Source organism: Pleurodeles waltl, chromosome 3_1 (genome assembly GCF_031143425.1).
Source record: "Pleurodeles waltl isolate 20211129_DDA chromosome 3_1, aPleWal1.hap1.20221129, whole genome shotgun sequence".
Classification (NCBI taxonomy): domain Eukaryota; kingdom Metazoa; phylum Chordata; class Amphibia; order Caudata; family Salamandridae; genus Pleurodeles; species Pleurodeles waltl.
In genome coordinates, this window is record NC_090440.1 from 314,361,878 (window position 1) to 314,378,037 (window position 16,160).

The 16,160-nt window shown below is 45.0% G+C and overlaps 1 protein-coding gene across 1 annotated transcript in view; it reads left to right on the forward strand.

Annotated features, from left to right (window-relative positions):
• Nucleotides 1–16,160, forward strand: part of MYO5C (myosin VC) — a 717,152-nt gene that overhangs the window by 472,607 nt on the left and 228,385 nt on the right. Inside the window, exon 29 of the mRNA XM_069222459.1 lies at nucleotides 14,450–14,630. Within this exon, the coding sequence (XP_069078560.1) occupies nucleotides 14,450–14,630 (181 nt within the window). The remainder of the gene's footprint in view (nucleotides 1–14,449; nucleotides 14,631–16,160) is intronic.

The following is a 16,160-nucleotide window of genomic DNA, read 5'->3' on the forward strand; positions in this document are numbered from 1 at the left end:
CCCACCTGCCCAGAAGGCCACCACCAGCACTAGCCCACCTGCCCAGGAGGCCACCGCCATCACCAGCCCACCTGCCCAGGAGGCCACCGCCAGCACCAGCCCACCTGCCCAGGAGGCCACCGCCAGCACTAGCCCCGCTGGGCCATGAAGGACCGCCAGCAAAAGCCCTGCTGGGCCATGAAGGACCGCCAGCACAAGCCCCGCTGGGCCATGAAGGACCGCCAGCACAAGCCCCGCTGGGCCATGAAGGACAGCCAGCAAAAGCCCCGCTGGGCCATGAAGGACCGCCAGCAAAAGCCCCACTGGGCCATGAAGGAACGCCAGCAGCTGAGACCCTGCAATGGAGAACGCCATCTCAAGCACCGCTGAACAGGGCACCGCCAACTCAAGCACCGCTGAACAGGGAACCGCCATCTCAAGCACCGCTGAACAGGGCACCACCAACTCAAGCACCGCTGAACAGGGCACCGCCGTCTCAAGCAGCGCTGAACAGGGAACCGCCATCTCAAGCAGCGCTGAACAGGGCACCGCCAACTCAAGCACCGCTAAACAGGGCACCGCCGTCTCAAGCACCGCTGAACAGGGCACCGCCGTCTCAAGCACCACTGAACAGGGCACCGCCAACTCAAGCACCGCTGAACAGGGCACCGCCATCTCAAGCACCGCTGAACAGGGCACCGCCATTTCAAGCACCGCTGGCCCATGAGTGGCAAGGGCACTGACGCAACTGAGTCCGTCATGGGGTGAATGATGCACTCTGGGTACCATGCCCCCTCCAGAACCAGTGGAGACTGTCATCCACAACCTCTGTCCTCAGCAGGATGAAGCACTCTGGGCACCATGCCCCCTCCAGAACCAGTGGAGACTGTCATCCACTATCTCTGTCCTTAGCAGGATGAAGCACTCTGGGCACAAGGCCCCCACCAGAACCAGTGGAGAGATACATCCACTACCTCTGTCCTTAGCAGGATGAAGCACTCTGGGCACCATGCCCCCTCCAGAACCAGTGGAGACTGTCATCCACTTGTGAGACTGTGGCTTTGCACTCCCCAGGATTGAACAGTGGGCAAACCACCCACTGTAGAGACTTGAGAGACTGTGGCTTTGCACTCCCCAGGATTGAACAGTGGGCAACCCACCCACTGTAGAGACTTGAGAGACTGTGGCTTTGCACTCCCCAGGATATGGCAGTGGGCAACCCACCCACTGGAGAGACTTGAGAGACTGTGGCTTTGCACTCCCCAGGATTGAACAGTGGGCAAACCACCCACTGTAGAGACTTGAGAGACTGTGGCTTTGCACTCCCCAGGATATGGCAGTGGGCAACCCACCCACTGTAGAGACTTGAGAGACTGTGGCTTTGCACTCCCCAGGATGGAACAGTGGGCAAACCACCCACTGTAGAGACTTGAGAGACTGTGGCTTTGCACTCCCAAGGATGGAACGGTGGGCATGTGGCCCCCTCATGGATTTGTCATCGTGCACTCAAGCGGCTGAGGTGCCCCCCCTTTCCCTCCCCCTGAGGTGCCTGTTTAGTTGCTCTCTGATGCCCCTGCAGTGTTCTTTCTGCCATGGTCGGGGATCTTGTGTGGGCCTCGCCCATGCCGTGTGGTCCCAGTGTTCCACTGACTTTCTTAGAGCACTACCTGGACTACTATGCTTGGTATATATATCTTGTACATGGTGTATATATATATTTCTTCCTACTTGCTTTTAATATATTACAATGGTTACACTAATTTTCTATTGTCTTTGCATTCTTCCGGGGGGTGGCGGGGTGTAACTGTGATGTATTGATATGCATTAGTGTGTGTGTTGTAGTGGGTGAGGGTGGGGGTGTTGCGTGTGTGTGTCCCTGTTTTTTGCCTCCCCCGTGTCGTAGGTGCAGTACTCACCGTGGTCTTCGCCGCCGGCGTTCGTGCTCCTGGTAGAGGAGCAGGAAGACTATTACAGGTAGAATTTGGAGTTCCGGGTCCATGGCGTCCTCGTTCCTCGTGGAGTGTGTAGAGGTGAGCGTTTTTCCTTCGGGATTCCTGTTTCCGCCGTGTTTTTATCCGCAGTGAATCCGCCCCGGAAAAGGTGGCGGATTGCCCTGTCACAATAGTGTGGGCGGTACATTGTCTCCCGCCTGTCTGTTGGCGGTGACCGCCGCGCTGTATGTTTGTACCGCCGTGGCGGTCGGAGTGTTAAGGTGGCTGTCTTTGTTGGCGGTTTCCACCACGGTCGTAATTGCAAATTTTTTACCGCCGGCCTGTTGGCGGTCTTACCGTCACTTTAACACCGACCGCCAGGGTTGTAATGACCACCTATATGTGCTTAGGTCCTGTACATTAAATGCTATTAGTGGACCTGCAGCACTGATTGTGACACCCACTTAAGGAGCCCTTTAAACATGCCTGCACTGCAGAGGCTGTGTGTGCAGTGTGGCTGCCATGTCGACTTGGCATTTAAATCCCCTTGCCAAGCCTTAAACCCCCTTTTTAATACATGTACATCACCCCCTAAGGTAGGCCCTAGGTAGCCCACAGGGCAGGGTTCTATGTAATTAAAAGACAGAGCATATACCTTTATGTTTTATATGTCCTGATAGTGAAAAACTCCCAAATCTATATTTCACTACTCCGAGGCCTACCCCTTTTATAGGTTAACATTGGGGGTTCCTTATTACATTTACTAAATTCCTGATTGAGAAGGAGTAGAACTATCATGTTTAGTGCTTATGGAATTGTAATGATAAATACACTTTAATGGTAAAGTTGATTTACTATTACAATTACTATTAACATTTTGAAAATGCCACTTTTCAAAAGTTGGCTTTTCCTGCTCCTAGCCCTATATGCCTGCAGTATGTTGATGGGTCATCTTGGGCCGGATGGGAAAGAGGAGCTGACACGTACGCCTGAATAGGCAGTGTCCTGCTCCCACACAAACGACTGCTTACTCCCCTGTAGTGAGTCTAGAGCCAGGGCAGGAAGAGAGGACCTGTGTGCACTTCAAAGACCCCTCTTTGACGTCACCCCCACTTCAAAGGCACAACTGGGTATAAGAAAAGGACATCTGGCCTTAATAAATCAGTAAACTTATGGACCTAAGAAGGACTGTTGTGCTGCTCACGGACTGCCACTCTGGACTGCTGTTCTGGAAGAACAGCTTTTCTGTTGTGCTGGCCTGCCTGCTGCCCTCTTTGCCTGGATGAGAAGGTTTGGTCCTACTCCACTTGAACCCAGAGTGACTCCAGTGGCTTGTCTGCTTGCTTCCTAGTCTGAAGTCTCATGAGACATTAAATGCTTCCAGCAACTCTACAACAGCCCCTGGTCTTTGCCAACTATGAGTCCTCCCTGCCAAATGATGCACGTCCAGTCCTGGGCCTTTTAAAATGGGCCAGTAAAACCACGGATTGCTGCTGTTGTGCTGTTTGGAACCAATGCATATCCTTCGACGATGCTGCATCGTTGCTCGAAGTCTTCACATCATCAGATGAGCGTCTTGACGGCAATGCATCACCTTCGATGCCAATGACCTGCCAATGGTGCATCTCTGACTGTGCTGATCAGAACCAGCGCATCACCTGCATCCAAAGGGATCACTGCCGATGCATCGCTTCCTCTGCTCCTCGCATCAAGTTTTTTATATTGAGGCATCCTCCATCCAAAGGCACTTTTTTCAGCGGGACAAGATTGGTCCCTGGATCTGACCCGCATTCTGTCACGGGTAGCTTGACTTTAAAGATGTGACCCGTTCGAGCATGAACAGATAGCCCTTGTTGGCTCTTCAAGCTTCTAAGCACTATCTTTGCAAATACTCTTTAAAAAATCATATTTCAACTTCTACTTCTTGGATTGGTGTCATTTACGTCTTGATTTACTCATAAATATATAATCTATTTGTCTAACTTGATGTGGATTCTTTTTATGGTGTTTTCACTGCGTTACTGTTTTAAGTATTGCAGAAATACATTTCACATTGCCTCCTAAGATAAGGCTGCTTGTTCTGTGCCAAGCTACCAGAGGGTGAGCACAGGTTAGTTTATGGTTTGTAACTGACTGACCCTGACTAGGATTGTGGTCCCTACTTGGACAGTGTGCATACCTCTGCCAACCAGAGATCCATTTTCAACACTGACCCTCTCTTACCGATGCACGTCTTTGAGCTAGTTGTAAGATTCTTAACCCAGTATTTAAAAGTGGTCTTAGAAGATTTCAGCCTATTTTGAGGACTACAAAGTTTCTAACAAATTCTTACTTTAGCGCATGTTTTTGAACAACTTCATTGCTATACTTACTACACTCTCTTAATACCTTCCAGTATGAAAGGCATATATCAAACTGTCACATACATTCGGTTCATGTCATCAGTAATGTCAATACTTATGTCATTCAATTTGTCATGAGTGATGTAGTATGTGAGGTCATAAGCAGTGCATCACAGTAGCACATGTTATAGCTAGCACACTGAAATATGGCAAACTGTAGTGCACATTTTAGTGATATTCTTGATGTTTAAACTTCAGCATTCAACTCATTTCAATACCTAATTATAATATTACTTTAATAGTTGTTTTTATTGAGTTTCTAGGGTTTTAAAAAAAAATTAACATAAAGTAAGCTCTTGTTACTATACCTAACTATAACATCACTTTAACCTTTATTGTTTCAGTGAATTTCAGGGGTTATTCTAATGTATGGGAAGATCATATTATTACTACATATAACTATAATTATTTAAACTTTGTTTTTTTCCTTTTCTCTACTTAATCCTGCTCCCTCCCACCTCCCCTCTGTGGTCAGCTTAAGAAAAAAAAAAATTTAAATGTTGGTGGAGCTGCGGGGGGCCTGGGGCTCTCCCTGTAGCTCCCCAAAAATAAATAATGGTATGGGGTGCCCCTGGTGGGCACTGAGGCATCCCATTAAAAAGAAATGCAGGTGGTTGTGGCGTGTCCTGGGTGGGCACTGGGGCACACATGTTACAAAAAAACATGCTAGTTCCTCCAGAAGCAGAAAGCCTTGGGCCTCCCCCTGCAGATCTTCAACAGGGGAACTAGTTTTAGCAGACCCCGGGTAGGGACCCGGGCACGGCACTATAAACCTTTTAGAAAATGACAATGCCGGTTCCTGCAAGGAGCTGGCAGGGCATTGGGGTGCCTGGGGTTCACCCTCAGCCCCTAAGAAAATGCAATGCGTGTTCCAGGTGGGACCAGGACACCCAGAAACAAAATAATTAAAAACATAATAATAAATGAGCGGCCACCGCCACTCTTTTTTTAGTCACTGTTTCTTCAAGGAGCTCCCCATAACACCCTGGAGGGCTACTTAGGCATATTTTGTTTTTGGTGGTGTTCCTAGAAGTGACAGACACATCACCAAATATTTTAATGTTGTAGGTCGTTGTAGGGAATTCTGCAGCCCCCTCCCACCCCCAGCAGCACTAGAAAAAAAATGCAAGGTAATTGAAACCATTAGCCCAGGAGAAGTTTTTTTTAAAGAATTTCACAGTCTAAAGCTTTTGTTCTACAGCTTGAATTGCAATGCCACCTAGGGGCTGATTGTATGGTTGCAGTTTATGTGATATAGTGTATCCATAAACTACAGGGCCTTTGTGTTGTTGTTTTTATGACTGCATTTTTAGGGTGTAAGAGTAGCAGTAATAGATATTGTTTGTTTGTTTTTTCTTTAAAAACATATACCTCTGACTACTTATTTTTTCATTTTTCACTGCCAAAATATACCCATAAAAACTATGTAAAAAGTCACAGACATGTAGTTTAATAAATGTCATCTTTGGTTTTGTCAGTGAATTTATAATATATATATTTTTTACATACTGGCAGTCACCAGTAGGTAGTTATAGTTAGGACCTAGTTTCAATAGACAAAGCATTTTTTTGGGTTTGCTTGGTTTGGTTTGGCTAATAACTTTGGTGCCTTTTGATGAATCTTCACTAAATGTTCAAAGCCAGTTTGCCACTTACTTCAGCTGCTGTCTTGAAAGTTTTTGGATGATTCATCAATCGGGGCGGCGTAAAAAGGGGGACCCAAAGTTCATTTTCCCATGCAATATCCCAAAGGGATTTTGAACTTGACTACAGTCTGAATCGTTAAACAGAATTACTTTGGCCAAAAGTGAGATGCCGGTCCAGAAAGTTCTTTTTGTGATTTGATGTTTATCCATTTAGTAGTTTTAGAGTTATTTAAGACACAAAGAATGTATAGATACCTAGGGACATGAAGGGTCTGCATATCCAACAGTTCTCATAGTGAGATCTGATAGGATGCCAGCACTTCAACCAAGGAGTGCTGACAGCCATCTTGGGACTCAGACTCAGCCGAGTCCTGAGAAAAAAACATTAAAATAATACAAGGGGGCAGGGTAGAAATACCTTAACCCTCTAGGCCTGGTGGTGGTATCCCAGATGGAACCTGCCTGGGGCCAAAACATTTTATTTTAAAATTTTATTGCGAAATTGCAGATAATATGTGAATCCATTTTAAAGCTAAAAAAACAACCATGGGCTTCTGTGCTTGTTTTCTATATGCTCCACCAGGTAGGCCAGGTCCCAAGGGTTGTATTATCTAGTATATTTTGGGGAGGGGGCAAACATGGCCCCCCTCTCAGGCCCATTTCTGCCCTGTGGACCTCATCCCCTGGGGCCTGGCTGAAATGCCTAAGGGGAGGAGCTGATTTTTGGCTGGTGGGACCCCACCATGCACAGTTTTCTCATCAATAATTTTATTGCAAATGTTACAGTCATGGCTGAAGTCATGACTGAAGTAATATGCGGGGTAATTAGCATGGCGAGGGCTCAAGTTATAATTTCCTTAGGGCATGAGGTATAGTTTCTTCAGATAAGTACGACTATAATTGCTGACTTTCTGTTGTTTTGTGCATGTAAAATCTGAACTGAACTATAACAACCTTGTAACCTTTGCTTTTCCAGTGAATAAAAATACATATATATATATATATATATATATATATATATATACACACTTAAAAAACAAAGTTTACAGGAACATTATTATAGTTAAAATCACATTTCCAACGTACAAAACTGTAGAAATTCAGCAGTTATTGTTAGAGTTATTTCTGGTAACTATAACTCGTGCCCCAAGGTAATTATAACTCACGTCCCTGCCATGTACAGCTTTCTCATCAATAATGTTACTGCAAATGTTACAGTGACATTATTCATTCATTAATAAAACATGTCATGAGTGCTGTAATATCTGGGGTAATTAGCAGTGCATGGCGAGGGCGCGAGTTATAGTTACCTTAGGGCTTAAGTTATAGTTACTTGAAATAACTATAACTATAACTGCTGAATTTCTATGGTTTTGTACATTTAAAATATGAGCCTAACAATAACATCCCTGTAGCATTTGTTTATTTAACTGATTTATTTAGTTTTTAACGCTATTCCCTTACTATAATGTCCCTGTAACCTCTGGCTTCTTTAGTGAATTTCTGTAGCTTTTTTCAGTAAAATGCCCACCACAATGCATTTAGAGGGGGAAGTTGAACGCAGGGCCTGGCCTGGCATTGTGCTGCCCCCACTCAAGCTTGCTGCTCATGCCCTCTTTCCTTGACATCCATTGTCCAAGTCCATGACCCTGGTCCCTCATTACAGCCCTGTGTGGCTGTTGTTCTGCCACTGCCCTTCCCACCTGTCCTGAACAGTTAGCTTGCTGCTCCATACACCTTCTCCCTACCCTCTGTTGACTGAGTCTGTGCACCAGCTCCCTCCTTCCTGCCCTGAATGGTCCAATGTCCTGCCACTGCCCTCCATTTAGCTTGATGTCCCTGCCCGCTCCTGCTGCCCTCCGTTGCACAATTCTATGCCCCATCATTGCACTCCTGCTTAGCCTCTGTGCTTAGCTTGCTTCCCCACCCTCCTTTCTCATGCTCTCCGATGTCTGTGTGCTAGCTCCTGCTCCCTCTTTTTTGCTCACCATGCTCCATGGACCTGCCATTGCCCCTCCTATCTACTCTTAGTGTTCTGTTGAGCAGCCACTTCCCCTCCGACCTGCCTAACATGGTCAGATGACTGCTGCCTGTCCCTGCCACCTCCACCCTGCCCCTATCCCCTCCCTCCTGTCCTCCATGGTCCATTTTGCTGCCACTCCCTTCTGCACTCCATGTTCTGTTGCACTGCAGTTGCTCCTCCTGCCTACCCCAACTAATCTATTGTGAAGCTTTTTCCCTGCCCTCTATTGCCTATGTCCAGCCCCTACTCATTCCTTCTGTTCTCCATGGTCCAATTGTGCATGCCCCTGCCCCATCCCTTTTGCTCACTGTGGCCATTGTGCTGCCACTGATCCTCCTGTTTGCCATGCATGGACTTCTAAGCTGCCACAGTCCCTCGCACCTGCCCTGAGTGGTCAGCTTGCTGCCTTTAACCCCCCTCCCACCTTCCCTCTGTTGTCTGTGTATATACCATTATCGTCTCGCTGTTGACACCCCCCCCATGGTGTGTTGTGCTACAAGTGCCCATCCTATCTGCCCTCCATGGTTGGCTTGGTGCTCTAACCCTACCCCCCTTGCACCCCACCTTCATTTTTCCATGGGCAGGCCCCTATCCCCACACTCCTGCCTTGTTTGGTCCATTGCCGTGCCCCTGCTACCTAACTTTTGCCATTCATGGTCTTTTATGGTGCAACTGTCCCTCCTGTCTGTCCAGTATGGTCAACTCGCTGCCATTGTTTCTTTACCCTCTACTGTCTGTTGGCCCTGTCCCCTCCCTATTGCTTTCAATGGTCCATTGTTCTGCGCTGCCATCCCACATACCTTGTGTAGTGTATTTTGCTGCTGCAACCCCTGACACCTGCCATGTAAGGTCAGTTTGGTGCTCCTGTCCATCTTCATTCCTGCCCTTTTTTACCCGAGTCCATGTCCTTACCCAGTTCCTCCTGCCCTCATTGATCCAATGTACCATAATTACCAACATTTTGTACTTGGTAAGAGGGAGATTTTGAAAAAAAAGGGGGAATTGATTTTCCCCATTGACAATGAAAAAGAGGAGATGTTACGCAGGAGACAAATGAAATAAAGCCCTTTTGGTATTAAAAACATTGGGAGACTCCTGCCTGAATTGGGCTGTTTACATGCATGGTTGTATTGTCACTGTCTCTTCCTTCTGCCCTCAATGATCTGTTTAAGTGCCACAGCCTCTCTTGTCTGTCCTGCATGGCTGTTTTTTTGTCCCTGCCCTCCTTTCCCCTGCCACCACCCCTCTCACCTGCCGAGCGTGGTCAACTTGTTGCCTCTGCACCCTTCTCCCTGCCCTCAATTATCCGAGTCCATGTCCCTGACATTAGCCTCCCCACAGTATTTTAATAAACAATTAGATCCCTAAAATTCTATATTGCAAAAGTGTAGCATGCCTGACATCATTTTGATTTAATCAAAACTGTAATACCCCAAAGCATTTCCTTTAGAAATTATAAAAATGAGAGTGTCTTATTCCCATGGAAATTATGGTTAGTGCTCTTAAAAACTAAAATGAGGACATATTTTCTCAAATAACAAAGCAGTTTTAAATTATTAGCTCTCTTGATGTTTTTACCCAGTTGATCACTTTATTATATGTTGCATTAAGGGGAGAGAATGTTGTTGTTGTTGGTGTTATGGCCAGAGCTACAGACTTTGCAACTGGGGAAACAGGTTTGAGTTTTAGTGTTAGCTCGACACCCTGTCATTCTGAGGAAATCACTTCATCTCCCCATACCTAAAGCTCAAAAGGAGTGTGTTCTTTTGTAATATAACTGATGCCCATGTAAAGAACTCCAATACCTTTGGGTCAAGTCTGCGGTATGTAAAACTGCAAAAAATAAATAAATTAGGTGTTTTGCACACTTCTGTCAATGGGCTATACTTGGGCTACATTTGGGTGATATTTGTGCTACATTTGGGCTCTTTTTTTTCTGGTGGCCATCTTGAGAGACTCCTTTGTCCTGACGGTCCCTAATTTCCTCATTTACTGTATTTTCCACTTCGATTCCATCAACATGGCGATTAGATGTGTCACACTTTTGGCATTAATGCGAAATTTCCTAGCTATCGAGAAGGAAAGTTTCAATTCTATTAAGGACACGGAGGCGAGGATTATGCATCATCTTTCTTCACTTCTTATTAACAGCAGGTTCAAAGTTCAACAGTAAAAACGAACTACAACACCCATGGGACCATATCCCCATGGTAACCAATGTCCAATCACACTGCTATCCGATAGTCCGTATAAATATCCCTTCGTGATGACGTCCGTCCTTGACTTCACTGCGATATGAAGTTAGGTTGTCGTTAGGTTGGTGCAGCTTCCGTTCCTAGGAAGAAATGTGAACAATGAGATTGGAACCCATGTCTTCCCAGTAGAAAACAGTTGAGGTAAACAGCCATTCTGAGATCCCACTCCCCTCAATAGAATGAACTACAATCTCTATGCAACATCATAAATTAGTCAGAACTTACAACCTTAGAAGACCACAGTCTCAGTTCAAGAAAAAACATGAATACCACCTCCAAATCTGGTGAATTCATCCTAGGTGGGCGACATGCCGTGATGTCGGGTGGGATAATCCTCGCTTCCGTGTCCTTAATAGAATTGAAACTTTCCTTCTCGATAGCTAGGACATTTCTCATTCTGTGTCAAGACTGGAGGCGAGGATTATGCATGTTTAAAGCTTACTTACCACTAATGAAGCGGCTTCGTGAATAGGTTTAAAATAGAACTTTTTAAACGTAGATTCTGACGACCAGTCAGCCGCGTTCATGATGTCCTCCAGCCTTCCTCCTAACAGAACTGCTTTGGAAGCCATAGCCCCCAGGGTGGAGTGAGCTCCAAAGACCTGAACATTGATGCCCGCTTCCATCCAGACCCACTTGACCCTTCGGGCGATGGAGAGGGAGGAGACTGCCCTGAAGGGCTTCTTAACTGAAATCAGCAATTGTCTTTCCCCCGGTGGGCGGAGTTCGGCCGTCACTTCCTCATATGTCTTTAGACACCCTACCACACACAATTTGGGTGTATGCTCAAACACTGGATAAGTTACCGACCTGGTATTACACTTTGTCCGTCTGGATAGCGTGAATGTCACTCCCTCAGGAGAAAAAACCCTAGCGGATATATCTAGAGCTCTCACATCTGAGACTTGGTTGCACGAGATGAGGCATAGCAGAGTAGCTACCTTTGCTGACAACTCTTTCCGTGAAAGGTACTGGTTGTCTGGCAAGGGGGGCAAAAGACGCAGAACTTGGTTGACATCCCATAGCGTAGAATACCTGGATTCAGGAGGTCTGGTCAATCTAATGCCTTTCAGCAGTTTGCACACCCACGGGTGTTCCCCCACCGGGCAATTGTTAATCGGGGGTGTCCCACCGATATTGCAGATCGAACCGAGTTAACCGAGCAATAAGACTGACCGGACTCCGCTAGATCGGCTAAGAGGTTTATGATATCTGTAATTTGGGCCCCCATGGGATTGACATGTCTTCCTACGCACCAACAAGCCCAGCGGTTCCAGGCTGATCTGTACCTCTTACAGGTGCTTGGGGCCCAGGCTTGTCTGATGAATTTCTCAGCCTCCTGTGAAAGTCTGTGGTCCGTCCAACGACAACGGAAATCCTCCAAGCCACCAGAGAGAGATGGCCCTAAAGGACCAGCGGGTGAGATTGTCCCTCTGGATTTAACAGAATGGTCGGGCTGACCGGAAGCGGAATTGGAAGATTGCAGGAGAGTTCCAGAAGGGAAGGGAACCACACCTGTGACTTCCAAAGCTGGGTGATCAAGATCACTGTCGCCCCTTGGCGACGAATCTGCGCTGTCACTCTCGGGATCAAGAGGAAAGGGGGGACGCATAGCTCTGATCCCGATCCCAATCCTGAAGGAAAGCGTTCACTGCCGTTGCACCCTGATCCGGACGCCAGCTGAAATACTGAGGAAGCTGGGCATTCCACCAGGACGCAAAGAGGTCCACTGAACAGGGCTGGGATCCTCCAGATATCTGGATTTCCAGTCCGCCAGGGTATTCTAGGACCCCGGAAGGCACTCCGCCGTCAACGATATTTGTCATTGGAGGCAGAAGTGCTAGAAGTCCTTTGCCAACTCCGCCAGGGCCTTCGAGCGGGTGCCCCCCAAACGGTTGATATACTGTACCGCCGAAAAGTTGTCCATTCTCAGGAGAATGCAACTGGAGACCTTGTCCCGCGTCAGGGATCTGATCGCGAAGGAACCCGCTAGGAGTTCCAGGCAGTTGATGTGGAGGCTGAGTTCCCGTGGGTCCAGCGTCCCCGGAATGAGACGTCCCCACATCGAGCCCCCCAGCCATAGCGGCTGGCGTCCGACTCTATCACAAGGTACGGTGAGGCTCCAAAGATTGCCCTGCCATTCCACGCCTCCATATGGTCCAGCCACCACTGGATCTTTGACCGCGCCTCCTGGGAAAGGGCTATCAGCTCGGAGTAAGGGAGGCCGCGCCACAGATGGTGAGCTTTGAGGTGCTGGAGGGCCCTGTAATGGAGTGCGCCTAGGAAGATGTCTGAATCGAGGATGAGAGGAGTCCCATCACTCTGGCCAACTGCCGTAGTGAGATCTTGTCACAACACTTTACCCCACTCGGTGGCACTGTACACCGTCCCACTGTACTACACTGTACTCCATTTTATGCAACTTCACTCTACAAGACTGTACTATATTCCACTATACAACACTTTATGCCGCTACACTACACTTCAGTCAAATCAATGCCCCTACACTCAGTGTGCAACACTCTTCTCCACTCACTTTCCAATATTCTATGACATACCACTCTACTTTTCTGTACAAGATGCCACTCCAATTTATAACAATTTACTCAACACTACTCCTGTCCACTCTAGTGCACTCCACACTACTGTACTATGCAACATGCCACTACACTATATAACAATTTACTCCACTGTACACTATGCTGTTACACTCTACTCTACAATACTCCACTTTAATCTACTCCACTGCCCACCACTCCACACTATACTGCTCAACTGTATAGCACTCTGCAGTACTCTATTCCTCTGTACGCCACCCTACTGTACCACATTCCATTCTACTTCACTTTACCACACTGTGCTCAATTACAGTACACTTTATAACACTTTCCTCCACGCTACTGTACCACTCAACTTAATGGCACTCAACTCAACAACAGCAAACTCCTTGATTTAAAAAAATATATGAAAAATAAAAAAAGCTATGAAATTCAGTGAAAAAAATCAAAGGTTAAACCTTTGTTATAGATTTTTCTTTTTAGATTTTATTTCTATTAAACTCGCAGTACGTCCAACATTGTACCATCAACAACCTTGAGAGTACCCCTCACCCCACTCTCCAGACACTCCATCACAGATGTAGTCCCCAGTAACAAAATAAACTCAGGAATTACAGAACAAATACATCAGACATAAAGATATTGCGTTCCATTTGTTACTTTAAGTGATTTCCCTTATAACATAACTTGAACAATGGTTAGCCCTGAGTCCCCATGGGTACGTCATGCCCGGGTTCTTCAACTTCTGCTATTCGTATGAGTATCTCCTGACACGTTTGTATAACTTCCGCGAGGTGATCGTTCCTTATAACGTGTCATAGCCGCATTTCTTCTGCCACCGCCCATTCCTTCACATCCTTCAGCCACCCCTTTACGCTGGGACCTTGGATGTTCATCCAAACAATTGCCACCCGGTGCTTGGCCAACAATAGGGCCAGCTGCATGAACTTCCATTCCATTTTTTTACCTTTCTTTTTTTTAATGTCCCCCAGAAGACACTTAGCAGGGGTCAGTTCCAGCTCCGCCCACCTACACACCTTAAACTTCGCACCACAAAGTCAAACTTTGTTATAGTTAGGATTTTATTTTTTAATACTAACCACACGGAAAACACAACCATTAGAAATTCTTAAGTTATAGTTATATCTTAAATTTATGATTGACGCACCACCTTTAAATTAATATATAATTTTATTTATTTGTTATCTACAAACAAAAGTTTAAGTACACAAAAATATAAATTTCTAACCTTATACGTATACCTTTAATTTATAATTTACACAACACCTTTAATAATTTTAACTCAGTCACCTATATACACAGTGTATTTAACAGATAGCCACACTGTATTCACTAGAACTGGCCACTTTACCTTGCACTGTATTCTGACAAAAGATTTGATTTGCGATGTCATAGCTGTTTTTGTAAATACTATTATTTTACATGGTACTAGTCAGATAATATGAAACGGTGTAAGCAGTGCATGCCACTACCCAGACTGCATTATTGTACTCGGTGCATTGCAGTTATCTGCCCATAATCAGTCACTAGCCTTTAACAAAAACAATGGAAGTATCACTGTTCCTCTGTGACATACTATGTCACCATGCATTTACACACATACAAATTCATTTCAGCCTGTTTTTTATTTTACAGAGTGTTAGAAAGTCATTTCCAGGCACAAAAAGAGAACTATGAAAAAGAAATTGAAGTCCTGCATTTTAAAGTTGAGCACCTTAGCCAAGAGACGAGCCATCTACAGAAGCTGTTCAGAGAAAAAAATGACATGAATGATAGTATTCGGCTCGAGGTCACGAGGCTTGCATCAGAAAACATGGTAACTATTTGTTGCACAAGGTTTTTAGAAAATGTATTCATGTGTTGTCAACAGTGTCTTGTTGACGTGTATATTGTACATATTTAGTTTTAGATGCCTTTTTATTGCATATTACTGTAATCATGATGACCAGTTCCAAATTATTCCTTAGTTCATACAGAATGATTTCATTGGCATATGTTTAAAGCAGAGCCAGCTGTTAAAAAAAGCATGGCCGAATATGTTAAACGAGTTCTGCGATCGTATTACATGCATCTTTTTGTAGCTCCTGTAGTGAATAATCCCTTGTTGTTTTTATGCATTTTCATTTGTTCATTATGTCATTTGTTTCTTGCATTTTCAATTTAGATTTTGTCGTTGTTGGTTTGAACTGTTTTTCTAGATGCCCTGGTTCCTTCCGCGTGTCGCATTCATGTGTTTGTACACAACCTTTCCAGATGAGCACTTTTCGAGTTCTTAGTTTTCATAAATAACAAAAAGTATTTAGGGAACAAGTTAAGGCATGTTATTCAATAGCTCCCATTACATTTTTCCTAATACCTATAGTGTTTTAACTAATGTACTTCGCAAAATAAAGTGTAGACTAGTTTGCAGACATTTGCTTAATGTCTACCATTATTATTATACAACACAACATAACATCTGACCCCAATTCAGTTACAGCTATATTAATCACACCAGAAAAATCTTCTGTTCCGTAGTTACCTAAAATCTGTTTCTTGAATCGAGATGTTCTATTAAGTTTACCAATGCACAAGTAATGATGCAAAATTGTGCACTGGATGAACATTGTCTTTATGCATGCGACACATCTAATCCGATGTTATCGGATCCACTAACGTTTCACATATGTTCTAGTTACCGTATAAGTAAATGTTTCTCACACTCTGTATTTTCGGTTTGTGCATGAAAGCATGGGCCAGCACTATGGAGATCTGAATTACTAATAGACACGGAATATGATTAGCAGCTGATCCCCAATAGATATGACTTGTTTTAAGCCACATGGAATTGGCATCGAGCAATGATGTTTATACTAGCCCATGGAGATCAAGTGTACTTTATATTTGTTGTTAGGGAAAGCTCTGGCCTTGGCAGATATGCTGTCATGACCTTTTGTCAGCCAGCATATTAGAATGTGTATACTTTCCTAAAGCATGCTAGTGCATATGATAATAAAAATTATAGTTAAATAGGCTTCAAAGAATAATGAAAAAAGTTTAATTTGATTTTAATCAAAATAATGACATGTATACTTCTTGTTTCCCCTGCTGTTGCCAACATAAATATGTGTACACAAAGGAAGAGAAAGAGAAAATAAGACCCAGTCAAGTCCTCCTCACCTATAAATAATTACTCAACAGTTGGCCAGGTCACTTTTTTTGTCGGAGTGGAGCTCTACCTGAATCAAAAAATGTTTTGGTGATATTGCCTGACCAACAACTAATGGTGACATGCTTCATTATAGGCGATATTACACGCTGTGGTAGCTAAATACCACCATGGCAGATTCAACCATTCATGGGAGTT